General features: G+C 32.8%; 1 protein-coding gene across 1 annotated transcript; it reads left to right on the forward strand.

Moving 5' to 3' along the window:
- Nucleotides 1–710: 710 nt before the first annotated feature.
- Nucleotides 711–1596, forward strand: LOC123220976 (zinc transporter 7-like). The gene is made up of 2 exons (XM_044643627.1): nt 711–1053; nt 1090–1596. The coding sequence occupies exons 1-2, from the start codon at nt 787–789 to the stop codon at nt 1162–1164; spliced, it is 342 nt and encodes a 113-aa protein (XP_044499562.1). The 5' UTR covers nt 711–786; the 3' UTR covers nt 1165–1596.
- Nucleotides 1597–24714: the final 23118 nt, after the last annotated feature.

Genomic DNA, 24714 nt, shown 5'->3' on the forward strand with positions numbered 1-24714 from the left:
TACACCTAATGGTTCGTAGCATACGTGGAGAATAAGAAACTAGATACTTCTGAACATGTGAAACCTTGTGCGCTCTACTCATTCGTGTGTTAATGTTTGAAAGTCAACAAGCAATTACTTAATGGTTAAGGATAGTGAAACTGAACGCTCCAATAATACACTTAGTGGTTCATAGCATACGTAGGGAATAAGAAACTAGATACTTCTGAAAATGTGAAACCTTGTGCGCTCTGCTCATTCGATGTGAATGTTTGAAAGTCAACAAGCAATTACTTAATGGTTAAGGATAGTGAAACTGAACGCTCTAATAATACACATAATGGTTCGTAGCATACGTGGGGAATAAGAAACTAGATACTTCTGAACATGTGAAACCTTGTGCACTCTGCTCATTCGTGTGTGAATGTCTGAAAGTCAACAAGCAATTACTTAATGGTTAAGGATAGTGAAATTGAACGCTTCAATAATACACCTAGTGGTTCGTAGCATACGTAGGGAATAAGAAACTAGATACTTCTAAACATGTGAAACCTTGTGCGCTCTGCTTATTCGTGTGTGAATGTCTGAAAGTCAACAAGCAATTACTTAATGGTTAAGGATTGTGAAACTGAACTCTCCAATAATACACCTATATGTCCTTATCGCATAGCCTTGGACTCCACGTTATCAATGCACCGACTACTATTTTCAAACTCTATAAATGCCTTCGGTTTTCTTACATAATTCATCCTATCCATCATCTTCAATTTAATATTTTTTTCCTCTCGGGATATACGGCTAGAAACTATGTCCCAAGACGGTCACATAATTGTTTATCAGAATCAGCCACCTTCCTTGGAGGGACAGCAGGGCGAGCAAGAGGTTCACCAGTCACCTCAGGGCGACCATGGACATCATGGGCATTGTGGACATGTAGGCCAACATGGGCATGGCTATCGTCATGGAGGCAGACACTCCGGTAAAGGGTTAATGAGAATGCTGTTGTCTCATCAACACCACCATGGACATGGGAAAATGTTTCATGGCCATCATCACCACGGAGGGCATGGTCACTTTGGAGGGCATGGCCACTTTGGAGGGCATGGTCACTTTGGAGGGCATGGTCACTTTGGAGGGCATGGCCACTTTGGAGGGCATGGCCACTTTGGAGGGCATGGCCACTGAGGCGGACATTTCGGCGGGCGGTTCCACCATGGACAGGGAGGAGCAGGAGGAGAACATTTTGAGGTGCATGGTCATATTCTTGATGGTGGACATCATCACTATCTCCATCATCCACATTAGAGGAGCTATATATGGAGATTTGCGTGGGAAATATTTATCATGTTGGAGTGATTGTAGCAGCTAATAAGAAGCCGACTGTGATTTCGTTGTAATGTTTAATATTAAGTATAAACCCTGATTTTATAGGGTTTCTGTGTTAAGAAAAGTCGGAATCATCTCGTGTATATATATGTATGTCTATATATATATATATATATATACATATATGTATAGCCTTTTCTGTTTCTGGATCAGCTAGCCTTTGTTCGCATTTTATTGTACTTTGCTGTCAATGATCAACTATACTAGCCTATCGAAGATTTTTTTTTTTTCTTCATTCCATTCCATTCACATGTTTTTTCTAAAGAAATGATTTTTTTTTTTAATTTTTCTCTCAATTAACTATTTACTGATCTTGTACTTGGTCATAATTCTTGATAACTAAAGCCCAAAATTTAGAATGCTTAAATGGGACAACTAGAAAAATGGAAGATTTAAGTAATCATGGACAAGCACTTAAACCTTTTATCGCGTATGCCAGAACTGACCCCCCTTTAATCAAAATTATTCAGAATTATTTCTATCCGCCATTTCACTTGTAACCCATAATGCATCGTCTAATTTAGAAGCAAAGCATCATTTGGGGGTCTGGGACGATTAATTCCACGCGTACCACTGACTGGCGCGGATTTAGGATTTTTATTAAAGGGGCATCTCCCTGACTCAATCACCATTAAGGGTGGATACAAATAGAATCAAACTCAAATACTCTTTGGGTTAAAATGAGTTTAAATAAAAAACAATTTGGTTAGAGTTTAACTTGAGTTTATGACTTAAATTGGTAATTCAAATTTATAGTTTAAGTTCATGGTTCATCAATATAACAATTTTGTCTTACTTAATAACGGATAAATTGATATCGTTTTAACAATTGTTTAGTATAATTTTATTTGAGTTACGAGCTAAGTTTAAAATGAATTGAGTCATCTATTCAACTCGTGAATTGGATCAAATTGAACTTTTTCTAACTAAAGTTTAATCTAGTTTTAAAAATAATTAGGCTATCTTAACTCGAACTTAACTTGAGTTCAATTGAAACAAATTCAAGTCAAATAAAACACACTAAGATAGCTTTCAAAATCAAGCCAATTCAATTTAGATCTAACCCCAGTCATTGTTTGCAATTAACTAGTCAAAATTTTTTAAAAATCATCTAATCTTGGCTTAAAGAAATAATTCAGTATCTAGAAAGTGAAAGGAGATAATGAAATAACACATGTAATTTTTTATATGGAAAAACCTCTTTAAAATGAAGAGAACAATAAAACTTGTTAGTGGATTTATATGTCATTTTCTTTTTTACAACTAGAGTCTATTTTTGTAAATATTTGTTAATTCCAAATATTTACGTTAATAAACTATAATAATTGTAGTACTGATAATACATGATATTTGGTGACACCTATATAAAATCATTTACAATTAATAGCAAATTATGTATAGAAGTTTTTGTTATATTAAAGTAAATACAAATTCCTCCTTTGTTAGCACAAAACTAAAAATATTTAAAGGTCAAACGACTATTTCCCACCTAAATTAAGCTGAATTGTCAAAGTTCTCCCCATTAACTATAGAAATATCGTTTACCCACCTATGAGCTATTAAAATTAACGGTGGTAAGGATAAAATCATCATTTTTTCTATAATATTAAAAATAAACTAAAATATAATCTATTTTTGCCCCCCTAAACTTTAAAAACTAAAAGGTTCCCCCAGTCTAAGTTTAAAAAAATGACAGTTTCACCTTAGGGTTTCGTTTTGAAATCTCCAACGATATCTTCGGCTCCATTGCCGACGATCTCTCCCTCCCGAAGCATCCTCTCCTTTCGACGATCTCTTTCCTCTCATTTGGACATCCAATCGACATTGAAGAAGCCTTAAGAGACGAAGACGAAACTGTCATCTTCGTCTAGGAAGACGATCATCTTCCCAAAGGTCTTCTTCTGGGAAGACAACCATCTTCCCAGACGAAAAGGATAGCTTCGTCTTTGTCGTCTTCCCCGACGAAGTTCTTCGTCTTCCAAGGCTTCTTGAACTCTGATCGAGCGTCCAAATGGGAGAAAAGAGATCGTCGGAAGGAGAGGATGCTTTGAGAGGGAGAGGCCTTCAGCAATGGAGCCGGAGATGTCATCAGAGATTTCAAAACGAAACCCTAAGGTGAAACTACCATTTTTTAAAACTTAGGCTGGGGAAACCTTTTAGTTTTTAAAGTTTAGGGGGGTAAAAATAGATAAAATTTTAAGACATTAGGGTTCTGTTAAATTTAACCCATCATGGGTGGGTAAACGGTATTTCTATAGTTAATGGGGAGAACTTTGAGAATTCAACATAGTTTGGGTGGGAAATAGTCCTTTGGCCATATTTAAATAAAGAATTTTGTAAATGAATGTCAATACCAATCAAGTAACAACTACACCAAAACACCATTCAAATTAAGGTATAATCTTCTAATTCAACCTATAATATATCAGACACATAAAGTTTAAAGATAATATAAATACAAAAAATATCAATCAAATATTATAATATCAAATAATTTATTTAGAAACAAATCCAAAAAATAATCAATTCATTTATCAAATTAACAAACAAAATATAAAACAAAAAAAATATTACGGTTGCTCTTGAATTTTTCTCATTTGAATTGAATCATTTTATTTGAAAACGTGAACGACTACGGTTGCTCTTGAATTTGTCTCCAATCTCCTTAGTTTGGTCCCTTGAGTGTCTTGGCAATGTTGAATTGAGAAAGTGATCGAGGAGTTGACCGAGGTAGAAAAGAAAATTGTTGTAGCTTACTTCGATCAGTAGGGATCGAAGCGGAAAGGAGAAAAAGAGTAAAAACATTTTGTTATTTTTATTTAAATTTTCTATTTTAAAGAAATTGCTTATGGGCTACATCAATTTGGATTGGGAATAATATTTGAGGTGGCTGGTGGTCTCGATCGTGTCTTGGAATTGAAGTGGGCTACAATGAGATGAAAAGAGATATGAATTTTCTTTTAAGCGAGAGTGGGCCTAGAAATAATTTTTCATGCCTATTTTCATTTGAGGGTGGGCTTGGGCCTACCCGATCAAAGATTTTTTTAAAATTTGTTAATGTTAGCAACCAAGTAAAATAAGAGACTTGAGCCAAATTTGTTTTTGAAGCATATTATAATCTTATATATTGTCTAATTTTTATAAATAATATATAATTTAATTATAATTTTTTAGAGTATCAAGAACAGTAAATATTCATTTATAGTAGTAGGTATAATAAAATTTTACTTGCAGTGATTGGTAGCGAGTGCGGTCAACATCATATGAGGGACTTACATTCATATCTTATTTGACTGCATATATACTTAGGATATCTATTAGGTACCCGAAACATACTCTAGTACCAACTTATAACATTCTCTTTAGACAGACTACGCTTCAAGGGAAATTATCACCAAATTGACTATTCAAGCATACATTTATTAAGAACACAAAGTAAAACTTGCAAGACATTCAAGTAAAAAACTTACTTATTAATCTTTGAAAATAACTAAAATACCCTTATTGAAAGCATACGTCGGAAGCGTACAAAAGATGTCTCAAACTCAAATATAAACTATAAGATCATAATGCATAGTTAGATACATGAATAAAAACCATGATAAAATAAAGAAATTGATAAAAGATAAAACAATGGAAATGTCCTCATTATTTTACGCCCGCTGACCACCGCTCGTCCAACAACCATCATGATTACCTATACCTGGGCACAAGAAAGTAGGGAAGTGAGTAATAAAACACTCAGTAAAAAGGAAATTCTATGTAAACTTTTACTTAAATCTCCAAAATGTCCTTGATCTCGATCCATACTATTTCTATTATCCAAAGTCCATATTAAACTCTCATAAGGATGATGGTGGGTCTTATCTATCAACTCTATGCTCATGTTGTACTCTAAAGAATGTCTAGACTACATACCTTAACTCTTAAGTTAAACTATATCTTATTTGGTCACTAAAGAATCACTCCTCGGATTCTTATTTGGTATGATCATAACTTACTTGGTGAAAACATTATTAACTAGAAGCTGTAACTAAACTATATACTATGTCGATCGAATGTAAGGATTTGACACCTCGGTCAAGTGAGTTCTCTCAGTGTTCCTCTACACTTAAACTTATTCACAATAGGTTGTAATTGAATACCTTACTGTAGGTACAGTGTCCTATTATTGACGATGCAAGAAATGTGTACTCACAGTGCCTCTTCTAATGATCTTATGATGACTAGTATGTATGCATCTCAAGAATTAACTAAACTTAGACTCGTCTTAGCTTTCACCTTAAGCATATCTCATGTCTTGCTAAAATCTCATCTCTTAGGCACATAGGGTATTACTATATATCCAAGATATTTGTACTGTCACTTGGGATGACCTATAGGTTCTTAGCCTAATTCCCCATCTCTTTTCTTCATTCTGCTCTAAACACATGGGTGTGTGCCTCTTGACAGACAAAGATGTGTCCCTTTATTTACTCGCACACGACTATTTCCTTATGGCATCTCCTTGTGTAGAATTTTTCTTACACACACAAAGGTGTGCCCTACTCACACTAGTGTGTTCCTTTTCAAATATTTAACTCAATTTCTCTTCTAAAACTCGTCTTAACAGTGCCACTTTGTAAGGATATTTTGGTAATTTCATCCCTTACATACGGTCATGCTAAAAATATACATGAGAAGTTCATGTGTCCTAATTGGTTGCTCATCAGTCAACGACATCCAATGGTCATAAAAAAGCTAGAGGAGCTCGTCTTGAATCTTGGAGTTCATGCACACAGACATGTGTCTTATACCACACGGTCGTGTGTTGAGCCTAGAAATTAGAAGCAAACTTAATTTCACATTTTAATCTAATTTCTGCACTCTCAGATAGCAACCAATCGCATTCAAGCATGAAATAATGCTTGCACATCTCAACACTCTAATGAAATATACATATATTTCAATATATGTCTACATAATAAACAATTCACCTGATTAACAATCTATACAATTCATGGATATACTCTATCTCAAGGCATAATCTCAAATTAGAACTATTAAACTATTTCCTTAATATTAATTTGTACATGAACTAAATAACACAACTTAATTATCAAGAGATTTCCATACACTAAAACATGCACACACAACAAAATAACGCATGCCAATTAGACTTAGGTTAGGATCAACATAAATTTTTTTTTCATTCCATCAATTCATGCTGCATATCATCCATACTTATTCAATAACAACTCAACAGTGGGAATAATCCTTCATCCAACATGAAAGCATTGCACCAAAGGAATAAAAATGGTCCTACTTACCTCTATATGCAGCAAATCAATAATACAAAGAAGCCTCCTTCTCACTAGATTTCTCCTCTCCACTTCACCGAAAACTGAACATCGGAACTACCACATAGAAGATAGATGGTCAAACAAGAATTCCTTTTTTTCTCTTTTTGTGTTTGTGTGTTTTAGGTTAGAAATAATAATCCCTAAAAGCAGTAAACATACTTTTTTTAAAACTGATTCTGTATAACGTTATACATGGGTGTGTACCTCCCATACACGGTCATGTGCCATGCAATTTAAATTTTACATGGAATCTATCTTATTTAGTTTACATGACAATAACACACGGGTGTGGCCTAATTGTACACGATTGTGTGTCACTTAAAATTCATACTTTGACTTTAAAATTACATTAAATCATTCATACATAAATTAAACTTATACATAAAGACTATTTTGCCCTCAAAACATATATATGGGTGCTACAAAAAACTCAAGTAAAATATAATACCAATACAACAACTTTGATGATATACTAATATTTACATATTAAAATGTATGGAGGTCATAGGATCCAACTCACAAAAGAATAAAATAAATAAAAATTCAAAAATAATTTAAATAATTCAAAAAATATATATATAATATAACAAGCTGACCCGTTAAAACACACGAGCTTACCCTAGTTAAAGGGTAATTGAAGCACAAACAAAGAGCTCTATGCCATACCCCAAGTCTTGTTATGCCACGGTCGACATGACATGTGAACATATCACAACACACCAAATTTCGTCCTCTATGATATTGTCCATGTATGATGCAAACTTCACATGAACGCCACGAAAGTGATAAAATTTAAGGTGTAGTATACTGTAATAAAGTTATAATATTTTAGAAAAGTAGACTCGCACACTATAGGTCTTTTCAGTACAAAATTATCTGATTCAAAAAAAAAAAATTCATTACAAAATTATTATATAATTCTTCTAAATTTTAGATGATGGAGGCTCAGTCAATTTTTTTTTTTAATTTTTCAAAATTTTATATTGAAAGATATATTATTTAGTTGAAAATTTAAATATTTTAATAATTTAATATTTTACATATTTATATTTTTTGTGTAAATACTTAATTACATATATAATGATGTTTCACTAACCACGCGAGGATATCAAACTTAATTCACACCATAGGTGAATTATAAATAAACTATAAATTATATTATATAAGATGTGTTTAGATGTCAGATTATTAATGATTTATATTATATAAATTATATTTTTTAGATGTCAGATTATTTAAAAAGCAATTATTATATATAAACCATTATTAGCAACATTGAATAAAAATCAATTTCTTAACGTTCTATATAAAACTAACAAAAATTTTTTTTAAAAAAAGTCATTTTATCCAAAAAAAATGGCTTTAATGTCATTATTATAAATATAAAGGAGGAGAATGTAATAAAATGGGAAATTTGTAGCATACATGGAGAATAAGACACTCGGACTCGGAATGAACAATATCCTCAGTTACGTATAAATGTCGACTAGTCAATAATCAATTACTTTATGACTAAGTTTCGTATGGTCCAATCACCTACCCTTGTGCTCCAAGTTGTCATGGTACCCACTGCTATTTTCAAACTCTATAAGTATCTCCACTTCTTCTCTTGAAACATTCATTAAGCATCCATCATCAATATGTCCCAGGACGGAGAAATTATTGTTTATCAGAATCAGTCACCTCAATGTGAGGAACAGCAGGGCGAGCACGAGGATCCCCAGTCACCTCAGTGCCAACGTGGTGGACACTTGGGCAGACATGGGCATGGCCGTCGTCATAAAGGCAGACACTGCGGGAAAAAATTAATAAAAATGATATTGTCTCATCAACATCACCATGGACATGGGAAAAAACCTAAGTAGCACGGAAACGGAAACGTGGAAACGGCGAAACGCCGAAACGGAAACGTTGAAACGTCTTTATTAAAAAATATAGGAAACGGAAATATGGGGAAACGTGTAAATACGAAAAATATAAGGATTTTATTATAAATACAAAAAAATTATTAAAAAGGTATAACCTTTAAAAATATACAAATATTTTTATATAATATAAGAACAATTTATTTTTATTATTTTTTTCCTTTTATCTAGTGTGCAAACTTTTTATCTTTTAAATCATTTAAAAGTGTGCATAAAAAAATGTTCAATGAAACTAACTTTTACTGCTGTAAGCCTCTAAATATGAACTAGTTGGACCTATATGAACTAAAGTCTCCATGTAAGGGAACTGATAATTTGAAGGATGAAACAAATAGTTGGAAGGAGGCAACAACTAGTGGAAAGAAGGACAAAATGAAGGAGGAGAGAAGAGTTTCGCCGGAGAGGAGAGGAGGTTCAGATGTTGGAACATTGAGAAGACAAAACCAGTGTGAGAGGTGTGGTTTGAAATGTTTACAGAAGTGGAAATGCAACGAATTTCTACAAAGAAAGGCGTTTCAGGTACTGAAAATGCATTTTGCATCTTTCTAAAATTTACAAAACAGCCCCGAAACGTTTCGTACCAGTTTCGGAGAGTTTCGGAAACGGAAACGTTTCGGAATCGACAAAACGCACGCCTTGGAGCGTTTCCGTGCTTCCTTGGAAAAAACTCATGGGAATTATTGTTCCTCATGGCCATCATCACCACGGTGGACACTGTCACTTTGGAGGGTATGGCCACCAAGGTGTACATGGAGGAGAACATTTTGAGATGCATGGTCATAATCTTGGTGGTGGACATCATCATCATCATCACCATCACCACCACCATCACCATCACCATCATCCACATTAAGTACGCTATATATGGAGATTTGTGTGGGAAAAATTCATCGTGTTGGAGTGATTGGTAGAAGCCAATAAGAAGCCCACTGTGATTTGATTTTAATGTTGAATATTAAGTATAAACCCAGGTATTCATGGGTTTTTGTGTTAAGAAGAATCAGAATCTTCTCATACATATATGTATGGCTATATATATAGCCTTTTCTGTTGCTGGATCAGCCTTTGTACTAATTTTATTGTAGTAGTTTTTTATTTAACTACGTACTGGTCTTGTAATTGCTCATAATTCTTTTCTATTGAAGCCTCAAATTTGGAATGCTTAATTGGTAGCAAGTTGAAAGATTTAACTAATCATGGACAAGCACTAAAGCGGCTTATCGCTTGTGTCAAAACTGATCTCATTCTTTTTTTTATCACTGTTATTCTGAATTATTCCCAACTGTCATTTAAGTAAAAACCCATAATGCATCGACTAATTTAGAATGAAAGCATCAGTTGGGCCAATTAATTCCAAGTGCAACTGTTGTGTCTCGTTTGTAAGTATACAAGTCAACAAGTCGACAACTAGAATTTACGTGAAAATTTTGGCAATAAGTTACAGATCCGGTCCAGTTTTGGCTAAAAAACGATGTCTTATTCGGAAATCAAATTCACCAAACTGAAATATGACCTTTAAAATATGAAATCAGTGATTATAGAAATCTAATTTCAGAGTTCATCAATTTGGAACTCTAATTTCAAATAAAGAGCCCTAACTGAAGTAAACCCTAATTGAATTTTTAACTCCAATTTATAAGAACTCCTATTTTTGATTTAATCTCTATCTTCAAAACTAATAAATCATTATTCAGTTCCAAAATTTTCAAATTTCATAACATAATGCATCTGGCTCTCTAATGCCACATTAAAAATTATTCAGCATAAACTTAATAAAATCATGTAATCATAATTCTACAAGATCTATGCACATATTATAAAATAGTACTAAATTAAAAACTTGAGGGTATGTGAATACTAGAAATGTTATATAATTTGAATTTATAACATTACCAAGATTTTATGTATCAAAATGACTATTCTTTCATTCTTGAAACGTTCATGAATAATATTAATCTTGATCTTCGTTTACTAGGTTTAATCCAAGTATTTTTGCAATAAAGGATACGATCATGCCAATTTGAATTTCATGATCATCATGTTTAATAAGGTACAATTGATGGATATGCCAACGAACAATATCAACTTTAATTCTATGTTGAGCAGCAAACATCAATTGTAAGTCATGAATTGAGACAGGTCCATTCAAGACTGTTCAGATATTTAGAGTATAGGTAATTATCCTATGAAGTACCCTATAAACTGGATTATGTAACCTTCTAGACTTAGACAAATGTGAATCATAAACTTCTTGACCTCCTAACTCATTCGAAGCTACAAAATGATTAAAGTTTTCTGGAGCACTTCTTATTCCATCACAATCACATTCCAACCATTTAGCAACTATTTCTGGAGTAACAGCAAAATCATGTCCATGCAATCCGAATTTCATAGTGTAGTCTACAATGTGATGTTCAACATCTATACGTACTTTCAAAGAACTGTAAATCTCGTAAACTAGATTTTTATATATATTAAGTCTCATAAAAAATAGCTTTCTCCATTTCATCCAATTTACAATCTCCATAAACTAATCAGCAATACTAATTTCATCTAAAATAGGCAAGAATACACACCTTCCCACAAAAACTATTCTACTTCTAATTTCACTCAAACAAGCTCTTTGTTCATCACTTCCAACAAGAATATTATAATATGATCAAGGATTACCTTTGGTTCTTGGAGCCATAAAGATGAATCACAATAATAAGGACTTGAAATCTTTCCATAGACACAAATTTGTGAGAATCAAGATAAATCTGAGAGTAAACCGTGAGAACTTATCAATAAGAATCTTCTGTGAAGAAATGCGATATGATGTGAGTATGCTATAAATGTTGTCCTTGTGAGAATTTTTTTTTTTTGAAAAAAATAGAGAGCAAAATGTGCAAATTAGAGCAAAATGAGGCAAAAAAAGAAAATGACGAAAGTGTATGTTGACAAGGCAAATGAATTAAAAAAAATAGGTGAAAGTAATAAAGCATGTGGTGGTAAGGCAGATGAATAATAAAAAATTAGGTGAAGGTAATAAAACATGTGATCAATTCTAACCTTATGCAATTTAGATTCATATACAAGGTAAGAAAAATGACTAAAATACCCTTAGAACATATATAAGGATGTTACAAACCAGAACATAGATAGCCTTTTGAGATGAGTTACATGAGTAGGGTGTCGAATCCTTACCTTGGCCTAGTTCGATCGATATAGAATCATAATATTGAAATGAGTATTGCATGAGCTTGCTTTTAGCATAGACATGATGGATAGCATTTACATCCAAACATTCCAAGTCATTTGAGTTAACGTTGAGATGAACCATAGATGAAGAGAGAAAATGAAAAATAGAATGTGAGATATAATCTAAGAAGGGGATATATACAATTTGATTGATGTAGGGTTGATACTCCTACTTATTGAGTGTTTTATCACTCACACTTTTCTCTTGGTTTTGTAGGTGAAGGATGACGAGATGGTGATGACAAGGTAGCCAATCCATGATAAAGCAACATAAAGGGGTGGACTATTTAGATTTGATGCTTTTATCTAATGTATTTGACTTTTGATTTGTAAAATATTTAGTTTTTACTCACATACTATGATGATATTTATGTTTCAACACTTGGTTGTTATTTCCCTGATGATTTCTTGGAAATGGCCTTTTAGTAATTTTACATTGGTTGGTTGCTTTGCTAATTCAAATCATGAGTTAAGATTAGATTAGTGACTTTAACTCTAGAGGGTATGACTTCTAGAGCAGGTTTTACAATTAAATAACACTTGAACTCCAAAACTTTATTAAAAAATATATTTTTAACTGTAAGTTTATATTTAATTTTAGAATAATTATAAAAAAAAAACAATAAATTTTGCAATTTATAATATTTAGCTTTTAGTGATGAATGCCACCGATGATGATTGGAACCGCAACAAATCAATGCGATTTAGCTAGAATTACATTAAAATAGTGCAATTCCGATTAAAATTGTATCATCTTAATTTGATTTTCATCAAAATTATACCATTTTGATATGATTCCTACTGAATGATGTGATTCAATTGAAATCATAATATCTTAGTGTGATGTTGATTGTAATCGCACTATTTTCCTGCAATTTCAACCATAATTTTAATTGTAAATTAGTGAAATTATAAGTTTGGGACTCACTGAAGCTATGGTTAGATGAGGATTTAAGTTTTAATTTTTAAGTCAGTCAATGTAATTTTTTTGCATTTTAGGAGTGCAAATTACGTTAATTTTATAATATTTATATATTTTATAAAATTACAACAAAAGAAAAACCAAGAGAAAGTGTCATTTTTTAAGTTCTCATTGAAACAACAAATGCAAGGGTAATAATTCATTCTTCCAAATTTTAAATTAAAAAAATGTTGTGTTCATATTAATATGTATGCTACATTAAATATAAATCAGTTTCCTTATTTACTCTCAACGTTCTATATAAAGCTAACCAAAAAAAAAAAAGGAATTTTTAAAACTTTTTGTTAATAAAAATGGGTTTAATATGGTCATTGTAGATATAACAATAAAATATAAAATGAAGATTTTTTTTTTTTTTTTTTTTTTTTGTAATTGAAAATTAGGGATGGGATGAGAATGTAAATGAAGATAGGATTTGGGATGGATTTTGCCGCTTGCCCCTATTTCTATCCCTGTATAAGGTGGGTCATATCTTTCATAAAATCACCAAAAATTTTCTCTCTATTTTTACATAATTTGAGAGGCCTACCTTTCTAATTAGACTCCGTCAATCACATAATTATTTCAAATTTAATATGCGACAAAAAAATTAAAAATTAAAAATTAAAAAAAGCACACAGCAAATCTAGAAAATGATAAACGACTTTCTAAGGTAATTCGTAGCATGCGTGGAGAATAAGAAACTAGATACTTCTGAACATGTGAAGCCTTGTGCGCTCTACTCACTCGTGTGTGAATGTCTGAAAGTCAACAAGCAATTACTTAATGGTTTAGGATAGTGGAACTGAACGCTCCAATAATACACCTAGTGGCTCGTAGCATACGTGGGGAATAAGAAACTAGATACTTCTGAACATGTGAAACTTTGTGCGCTCTGCTCATTTGTGTGTGAATGTCTGAAAGTCAACAAGCAATTACTTAATGGTTAAGGATAGTGAAACTGAACGCTCCAATAAAACGCCAAGTGGTTCGTAGCATACGTAGGGAATAAGAAACTAGATACTTCTGAACATGTGAAACCTTGTGCGCTCTGCTCATTCGTGTGTGAATGTCTAAAAGTCAACAAGCAATTACTTAATGGTTAAGGATTGTGAAACTAAACGCTCCAATAATACACCTAATGGTTCGTAGCATACGTGGAGAATAAGAAACTAGATACTTCTGAACATGTGAAACCTTGTGCGCTCTGCTCATTCGTGTGTTAATGTTTGAAAGTCAACAAGCAATTACTTAATGGTTAAGGATAGTGAAACTGAATGCTCCAATAATACACTTAGTGGTTCGTAACATACATAAGGAATAAGAAACTAGATACTTTTGAACATGTGAAACCTTGTGCGCTCTACTCATTCGTGTGTGAATGTCTGAAAGTCAACAAGCAATTACTTAATGGTTAGGGATAGTGAAACTGAGCGCTCCAATAATACACTTAGTGGTTTGTAGCATACACGGGGAATAAGAAACTAGATACTTCTGAACATGTGAAACCTTGTGCACTCTGCTCATTCGTGTGTGAATGTCTGAAAGTCAACAAGCAATTACTTAATGGTTAAGGATAGTGAAATTGAACGCTTCAATAATACACCTAGTGGTTCGTAGCATACGTAGAGAATAAGAAACTAGATACTTCTAAACATGTGAAACCTTGTGCGCTCTGCTTATTCGTGTGTGAATGTCTGAAAGTCAACAAGCAATTATTTAATGGTTAAGGATTGTGAAACTGAACTCTCCAATAATACACCTAGTGGTCCTTATCGCATAGCCTTGGACTCCACGTTATCAATGCACCGACTACTATTTTCAAACTCTATAAATGCCTTCGCTTTTCTTACATAATTCATCCTATCCATCATCTTCAATTTAATATTTTTTTCCTCTCGGGATATACAGCTAGAAACTATGTCGCAAGACGGTCAAATAATTGTTTATCAGAATCAGCCATCTCCCTTGGAGGGACAGCAGGGCGAGCAAGAGGTTCACTAGTCACCTCAGGGCGACCATGGACATCATGAGCATGGTGGACATGTAGGCCAACATGGGCATGGCTATCGTCATGGAGGCAGACGCTCCGTTAAAGGGTTAATGAGAATGCTGTTGTCTCATCAACACCACCATGGACATGGGAAAATGTTTCATGGCCATCATCACCGCGGTGGGCACGGTCACTTTGGAGGGCATGGCCACTGAGGCGGACATTTTCGCGGGCGGTTCCACCATGGACAGGGAGGAGCAGGAGGAGAACATTTTGAGGTGCATGGTCATATTCTTGATGGTGGACATCATCACTATCTCCATCATCCACATTAGAGGAGCTATATATGGAGATTTGCGTGGGAAATATTTATCATGTTGGAGTGATTGTAGCAGCTAATAAGAAGCCGACTGTGATTTCGTTGTAATGTTTAATATTAAGTATAAACCCTGATTTTATAGGGTTTCTGTGTTAAGAAAAATCGGAATCATCTCGTATATATATATGCATGGCTATATATATATATATATATATATATATATATATATATATATATATATATATATATATATATATATATTTGTATAGCCTTTTCTGTTTCTGGATCAGCTAGCCTTTGTTCGCATTTTATTGTACTTTGCTGTCAATGAACAACTATACTAGCCTATCGAAGATTTTTTTTTTCTTCATTCCATTCACATGTTTTTTTCTAAAGAAATGATTTTTTTTTTAATTTTTCTCTTAATTAACTATTTACTGATCTTGTACTTGGTCATAATTCTTGATAACTAAAGCCCAAAATTTAGAATGCTGAAATGGGACAACTAGAAAAATGGAAGATTTAAGTAATCATGGACAAGCACTTAAACCTTTTATCGCGTATGCCAAAACTGACCTCCCTTCTTTAATCAAAATTATTCAGAATTATTTCTATCCGCCATTTCACTTGCAACCCATTATGCATCGTCTAATTTAGAAGCAAAACATCATTTGGGGGCTTGGGACGATTAATTCCACGCATACCACTGACAGTGGCGGATTTCGGATTTTTATTAAAGGGGGATCTCCCTAACTCAATCATTATTAAGAGTTTGGGTTAAATTCGTTTTGAATTTATGAAACTAAAGTTAAAAGTAGCTTAAATATAAAATAATTTGGTTAGAGTTTAACTTGAGTTCATAACTCAAATTGGTAATTTGAATTTATAGCTTAAGTTGATGGTTTATTAACATAACAATATTATTTTACCCAATAACAGACAAATTGATGTCATTTTTACAATTTTTTGGCATAATCTTAATTGAAATGCGAGTCAAATTTAAAATGAATTGAACCATCTATTCGGCTAGTGAATTAGATCAAATTGAACTTTCTCTAATTTAAGTTTAATCTAATTTTAAAAATGAGTTGACTATTTTAACTTGAGCTTAGTTTGTGTTCAATTAAAATAAATTCAAGTCAAACAAAATATACTAAGATAACTTTCAAAATCAAGTCAATTCAATTTAGATCCAACCCCAGTCATTATTTATCAATTAACTAGTCAAAATTTTTTAAAAATCATCGAATCTTGAATTAAAGAAATAATTCAATATCGAGAACGTGAAAGGAGATAATGAAATAACACATGTAATTTTTTATATGAAAAAACCTCTTTAAAATGAAAAGAGCAATAAAACTTGTTAGTGGATCTATATGTTATTTTATTTTTCACAACTAGAGTCTATTTTTGTAATATATTTGTTAATTTCAAATATTTATGTTAGTAAACTATAATAATTATGGTACTGATAGTACATTATATTTGGTGAATTATGTATAAAAGTTTTTGTTATATTGAACTAAATACAAATTCCCCCTTTGTATTTAAATAAAGAATTTTATGAATGAATGTCAATACCAATCAAGTAACAACTACACCAAAATACCATTCAAATTAAAGTATAATTTTCTAATTCAACCTATAATATATCAGACACATAAAGTTTAAAGATAATATAAATACAAAAAAATATCAATCAAATATTATAATATCAAATAAAAACATTTCTAATATTTTTACACAAATCATTTATTTAGAAACAAATCCAAAAATAATCAATTCATTTATCAAATTAACAAACAAAATATAAAACAAAAAAATATTACGATTGCTCTTGAATCTATCTCATTTGAATTGAATCATTTCATTTGAAAACGTGAACGACAATGGTTGCTCTTGAATTTGTCTCCAATCTCCTTAGTTTTGTCCCTTGAGTGTCTTGACAATGTTGAATTGAGAAAGCAACTGAGGAGTTGATAGAGGGAGAAAAGAAAATAGTTGTAGCTTACTTCAATCAGTAGGGATCGAAGCGGAAAGGAGAAAGAGAGTAAAATTTTTTTGTTATTTTTATTTAAATTTTCTATTTTAAAGAAATTACTTATGGGCTACATCAATTTGGATTGGGAATAATCTTTGAGGTGGCTGGTGGTCTCGGTCGTATCTTAGAATTGAAGTAGGCTACAATGAGATGAAAAGAGATATGAATTTTCTTTTAAGCGAGGGTGGGCCTAGAAATAAATTTTCATGCCTATTTTCATTTGAGGGTGGGCTTGGGCCTATCCAAGCAAAGATTCTTTTTAAATTTGTTAATGTTAGGAACCAAGTAAAATCAGAGACTTGAGCCAGATTCGTTTTTGAAGCATATTATAATCTTATATATTGTCTAATTTTTATAAATAATATATAATTTAATTATAAGTTTTTAGAGCATCAAGAATAGTAAATATTTATTTATAGTAATAGGTAAAATAAAATTTTACTTACAGTAATCGGTAGCAAGTGCGGTCAACATAATATGAGGGACTTGCATTCATATCTTATTTGACTACAAATATACTTAGGATATATGTTGGGTACTCGAAACATACTCTAATACCAACTTGTAACATTCTCTTCAGACATACTACACTCCAAGGGAAATTATCACTAAAAAGGGAAATTATCACCAAATTGACTATTCAAGCATACATTTATTAACAACATAAAGTAAAACTTGCAAGACATTCAAGTAAAAAACTTATTTATTAATCTTTGAAAATAACTAAAATACCCTTATTGAAAGCATACGTCGGAAGCGTACAAAAGATGTCTCAAACTCAAATATAAACTAGAAGATCATAATGTATAGTTAGATACATGAATAAAAACCATGATAAAATAAAGAAATTGATAAAAGATAAAACAATGGAAATGTCCTCATTATTCTATGTCTGCTGACCATCGCTCATGCAACAACCATCACGATTACCTACACCTACACACAAAAAAGTAAGAAAGTGAGTAATAAAACACTCAGTAAATAGGAAATTCTATGTAAACTTTTACTTAAATCTCCAAAATATCCTTGATCTCGACCCATACTGTCTCTATTATCCAAACTCCGTATTAAACTCTCATAAGGATGATGGTAAGTCCTATCTATCAACTTTGTGCTCATGTTGTACTCTAAAGAATGTCTAGACTACATACCTTAACTCTTGAGTCAAACTATATCTTATTCGGTCACTAAAGAATCACTCTTCGGATTCTTATCTAGTATGATCATGTTGACTTGAGGAGTCATTATGCTCTTATTTTGATGATAACAAACTAATATGTCCCTAAGCATATTGACTAATGATTTTACTTGAGTGTGAGCTTAGATTGCAAAGATTTATCTAATGCACTTGAAGGAGTTTCAAGATGGAAATGAAAGAGAAGAGTCAATTGAAGAATTATTGAAGATTTGAAGAAAAACTCAAGTGTTAGGTAAATATATTTGTAATTTAGAGCATTCGTTTTGATTAGAATATTTATTTGCATGAGATAGCTCACTTGAAAACTCATCTTCATACCTTTCACATTTTGGGTTAAAATGTTGTTTTTCAAACTTATTGGTTTAAGCCAATGCTTTCACCAAAGTTTATTAATTCTTTTAAAATGATGAAGTTTTGTGAATTACATTTTCATATCTTAAAGTTGGTTTTGAAAGAATTTTCAAAAATGGGTTAAATTATCACTTTTCAAAGTTTTAGGGGTCAAATTGCAGTTTTTGAAAATCCAGGGGGTAAAATGTAATAAAATTCGGTCGACCGAATTTGACCGACCGAATCAGCTTCCGAATTGTCCAGAAGCCATGTATTTTGGCTTCAGAAATTCGGTCAACCGAATTGAATTCGGTCGACCGAATTTTGGTTTGAATTTTTCCAACGGCTAGTGCCACGTAAGCTCCACGGAGGTGCCACGTCACATCCGGTTGACCGAATTCCATCCGGTCGACCGAATTGTGCGTTTTCTGGAAAATTAAAACGGCTATCTTTGTGCACAACGGTAACTTTCCTTATTTTCCCCTATATAAACCAAATCAATTGCGTTCGAAAAGAACTTTTGCCACCAAAAATTTTCATATATTTGAGAGCAAATTTATTTTGAGCTATTGACTTGCAAACTCTTCTCTCTAATCAAAACCCTTGCTCATACACTTTGTAATTTCATTTGCATTGGGTTGTACTAAGCTTTAACTTTCATATACACTGTTGAGAGAGGTTATATTTCAATTTCATACTAAAATTCGTGCTATAAAAGAGTGAGGTTCACTCTTGGAGAGATTAGCAAATTTCTAGTGAGAGAAATTGAGCTTTAACATTTGTAAAGGTTAATAGCACCTTGGAAGCTATTTTGGTTGTGAAGAAAAGCTTGGTTGAGGTTTAGTCAACCAAGAATTAGTGGAATACTCCAAGGGAGAAAGCTTGGAGGAGTGGACGTAGGCCGGGTTGAGCCGAACCACTATACATCGCGTGTTTGATTTTCTCTTCCCTTAAACTCATACTTTATGTTATGTTATTTTGATTGTGTTGGTTATTTGAAATATTTTTAGTTATTCTCATAAATTGGATTAAGAATAGGCAATATTAATTGATTTGAATAAATTGTTCTAATTCTCTAATTAGGTAAAGATTGTTTTAAATTGCCTAATTCACCCCCCCTCTTAGGCCATTCGATCCTACAATTGGTATCAGAGCTTGGTTGCTCATTATCATAAACTTAACCGTTTAGAGCAATGGCCATGAACCTAGGAAAATCCCATACCGTTAGTGAAGGGCTTGCCCCTAATAGACCGCCATTGTTTGATGGCACCGGATATGCCCATTGGAAAAATCGCATGTCGATTTTCCTTCAAAGTGATTATGAATTGTGGGATGTAGTGCAAGATGGACCTTTTGTTCCTATGAAAGAAGTGGATGGAAAACAAGTGCCCAAAACTAGGGAAGAAATGACCCCTCAAGATAAGAAGAATATTGCCATTAATGCTAGAGCTATGAATGTGTTATATTGTGCATTAAATGAATATAACTTTAACAAGGTACAAGCTTGTACCTCGGCTAAAGAAATTTGGGAATTATTGATGGTGTCAAATGAGGGGACTTCACAAGTCAAAGAGACTAAAATTAGCATGCTCACACACTCATACGAGTTGTTTAGGATGAATGAAAATGAAACCATTAGTGACATGTTTGATAGATTTATTACTATTGTGAATGAATTGAAAAATCTTGGTAAAGTTTATACTAACCAAGAAAATGTCAAGAAACTTCTTAGATGTTTGCCTCCCTCTTGGGATCCCAAAGTAACGGCAATCGAAGAAGCAAAGGATGTCAAGACTCTACCTCTTGAAGAACTTTTAGGTTCACTTCTCACTCATGAGCTTACTATGAAGCAACGACAAATTAAAGAAGTGGAAAAGAAGAAAAAGAGTATTGCCTTCAAATCATCAATCAAAGAGAATGAAAAGTTCCTAGAAGAGGAAGAGGAGACATCAAATGATGAAGATGAAGACATTGCACTCTTGAGTAGAAAGATTGGAAAGCTTCTAAGGAATAGAAAGCTAAGAAGAAATGGAAACTTCATAAAAAGGGATGCTTCTAAAGGTGAAAGGGGAGAAAGACAAAGGAGGGAACAAATTGTGTGCTATGAATGCAAGAAGCCGGGACACATCAAATATGATTGCCCTCTCCTCAAAATTGGTAGATCGAAAAAGAAAGCAATGAAAGCTACGTGGGACGATAGCGATGAAAGTGAATCCGAAAGGGAGGATAATGAAGTGGCCAACATGTGTTTCATGGCAACTACAAATAATGAGGTAACTAACTCTAACTCATCTAATACTTTTGATGATTTAGTTGACATAGATGATGAGATAGATGAAAACCCCTCATATGAAGAGTTATATGATACACTTGAAGAGATGAATGAAAAACTTGCTCTTTGCATGTCTAAAAATGCAACCCTTAAAAAGAAAAATTTTAATTTGGAAAAGGAAAATGAATCCTTAAAGAAAGAAAATGAAAATCTTAACCAAAAAATCCTTAAGCTTAAAGGAAAAGAAAATGAAGAAAACAAGTATTCCATTTTTGAAAAAGAAAAACAAAAGTTTGAAAATGATCTTTGCATAGCCAAAAAGGAAAAAGAAATTATAGAAAATGAAATTGAAGTTTTAAAAAGGGGAGCAAAGGATTTAAGTGAAATAGTTTTAAAATTTAAAAATGGAAAAGACATTCTTGATAAAATGCTTGGTGTGCAAAGGGGAGTCTTAAACAAAAGAGGACTTGGTTATAAACCTTTTATCAAGGCTAAATATTTAGAAAATTATTTTGTTAAAGCTTCAACTTCAAGTGAATCAAATATAACTTGCAATTATTGTGGAAATAAAGGTCATATCTCATCATCTTGCACAATTCAAAAGAAACATCATATGGGCACTAAGAAAGTGTGGGTTCCTAAGGGAACAAAAACTAACCACAAAGGACCCAACATGATTTGGGTACCTAAGTCAAATTCTTGAATCTTCCATTGTGTTTAGGAACCTAAAAATAAAAGGAAGAAAAGCAAATGGTTCCTCGATAGCGCTTGCTCAAGACACATGACCGGAGATATCTCACTTTTCTCGACAATAAGCAAGAAAGATGGAGGTCATGTCACCTTTGGAGACAATGCGAAGGGTAAAATTATTGGCATTGGAGATATTGGTAACAACTCTCATATTATCATTGAAAATGTTCTTTTGGTAGATAGTCTTAAGCATAATCTCCTTAGTATTAGTCAACTATGTGATAAAGGATTTAAAGTCATTTTTGAGCCAAATAGTTGCACTATAGAAAATATGAATGATGGAAAAACAAGTTGTGTAGGAAATAGAGATGGAAATGTTTACACTATAAATGTAGAAAATGCATCTCATGAAAATCTATGTTTCTCCGCATTGCATGAAAATAGTTGGTTGTGGCATAGAAGATTAGGTCATGCTAGCATGGACTTGATTTCAAAAATCTCCAAGAAGGAACTTGTAAAAGGTCTTCCGAAAATAGATTTTATTAAAGATAAAATTTGTGATGCATGTCAATTTGGTAAACAAACAAAAAATTCTTTTAAAAGTAAAACTCATATTTCTACATCTAGACCTTTACAACTTCTTCATATTGATCTTTTTGGTCCTTCAAGAACCGCAAGCCTAAGTGGAAAACATTATGCTTTTGTTATTGTTGATGATTTTTCAAGATTCACTTGGGTACTTTTTCTTGCATCAAAAGATGAAGCCCTCCATGCATTTTCAAAATTTATCAAGAAAATACAAAAAGAAAAAGAAATGCATATTTCTTGCATTAGAAGTGATCATGGGGGAGAATTTGAAAATCATTTATTCGAAAACTTTTGTGATGAGCATGGTATTGAACATCAATTCTCTTGTCCTAGAACTCCCCAACAAAATGGTGTTGTTGAAAGAAAGAATAGGACAATTCAAGAGATGGCTAGAACCATGTTAAATGAAAAAGCTTTACCTCAATATTTTTGGGCGGAAGCCGTAAACACCGCATGCTATGTTTTAAATCGTGTTTTAATAAGACCATCTTTAGATTTAACTCCATATGAACTTTGGAAAAACAAAAAACCAAATATTGGTTATTTTAAAGTTTTTGGATGCAAATGCTTTATTTTGAACACAAAAGAAAACTTAGGAAAATTTGATTCAAAATCGGACATTGGCATTTTTCTTGGTTATTCATCATCTAGCAAAGCATATAGAGTGTTTAACAAAAGGACACTAGTAGTTGAGGAATCCATGCATGTTATCTTTGATGAATCTAATCCTTTAACTAGTGTGCAAGTTGATATTGATGATGATCAAGTTAAAAATGGTGACCAAACGGAAATTCATGATTCACCAAATGATGATAAGGATGAAGCAAAACAAGAGCTAGAACATGAAGAAGATAAAGATGAAGATCTTCCTAAGGCTTGGAGGTATGCAAATGCTCATCCTAAAGAATTAATTATTGGTGAGGAAAATCAAGGTGTTAAAACTAGATCATCTTTTAATCTTTGTAATAACTTAGCATTTCTTTCACAATTTGAACCAAAAACATTTCATGATGCATTAAATGATGAATTTTGGATTTTAGCCATGCAAGAGGAACTAAATCAATTTGAAAGAAATAATGTTTGGGAACTAGTCCCTCGTCCGGATCATCAATCCGTTATTGGCACAAAATGGGTTTTTAGAAACAAAATGGATGAATCCGGAGTGGTTGTTAGAAATAAAGCTAGATTAGTGGCTCAAGGCTACAACCAAGAGGAGGGAATAGATTTTGAAGAAACTTTTGCACCGGTAGCTAGACTAGAATCCATTAGGATGCTTTTGGCATTTGCATGTTCCAAAAATTTTATTTTATATCAAATGGATGTCAAAAGTGCTTTCTTAAATGGATTTATCATGGAGGAAGTTTATGTTGAACAACCTCTCGGGTTTGAAAGTCATGATTTTCCAAACCATGTTTTTAAACTTCAAAAAGCTCTTTATGGTTTAAAACAAGCACCCCGAGCATGGTATGAACGTTTGAGTAAATTTTTGCTTGAAAAAGATTTTTGCATTGGAAAAGTAGATACTACATTGTTTATTAAGAGAAAAGAAAATGATATTCTTTTAGTTCAAATTTATGTTGATGATATCATTTTTGGATCTACTAATGTCTCTTTGTGTGAAGAATTTTCTAACCTCATGAGCAAAGAATTTGAAATGAGCATGATGGGAGAACTCAAGTATTTTCTCGGACTTAATATCAAGCAAAGCAAAGAGGGTATCTTCATCAACCAATCTTCATACATCAAGGACTTATTAAAGAAGTTTGGCATGAAAGGACTAAAAGCTTCAAGCACACCAATGAGTTCAACTATCAAGCTCACCAAAGATGAGAGTGGGTCAAATGTTGATGTTAAAATGTATAGAGGTATGATTGGCTCTCTTTTATATTTGACGGCTAGTAGACCCGATATTATGTTTAGTGTATGCTTGTGTGCTCGATTCCAATCATGTCCCAAGGAATCTCATTTAAAAGCCCTAAAAAGAATCTTCAAATATTTACATGGCACTAGATTTTTAGGGTTGTGGTATCCTAGAGAAACTTCTTTTGACCTAGTGAGCTATTCGGATGCCGACTTTGCCGGAAGCCAAGTCGATAGAAAAAGTACTAGTGGTACTTGTCATTTTCTAGGTCATGCATTAGTTTCATGGTTTTCAAGGAAACAAAACTCCGTAGCTTTATCAACCGCGGAAGCGGAATATATTGCCGCCGGTAGTTGTTGTGCTCAAGCCTTGTGGATGCAACAAACCCTTAGGGATTATGGAGTTAGCCTATCTAAAACTCCAATCTTGTGTGACAACACAAGTGCTATTAGTTTATCCAAAAATCCCATTCAACACTCTCGAACCAAACATATAGAAATTAGATATCATTTTATTCGAGATCATGTTCAAAAAGGTGATATTTGTCTTGACTTTGTATCCACCGAAAATCAACTTGCGGATATTTTTA

Source organism: Mangifera indica, chromosome 7 (assembly GCF_011075055.1).
Source record: "Mangifera indica cultivar Alphonso chromosome 7, CATAS_Mindica_2.1, whole genome shotgun sequence".
NCBI classification, from domain to species: domain Eukaryota; kingdom Viridiplantae; phylum Streptophyta; class Magnoliopsida; order Sapindales; family Anacardiaceae; genus Mangifera; species Mangifera indica.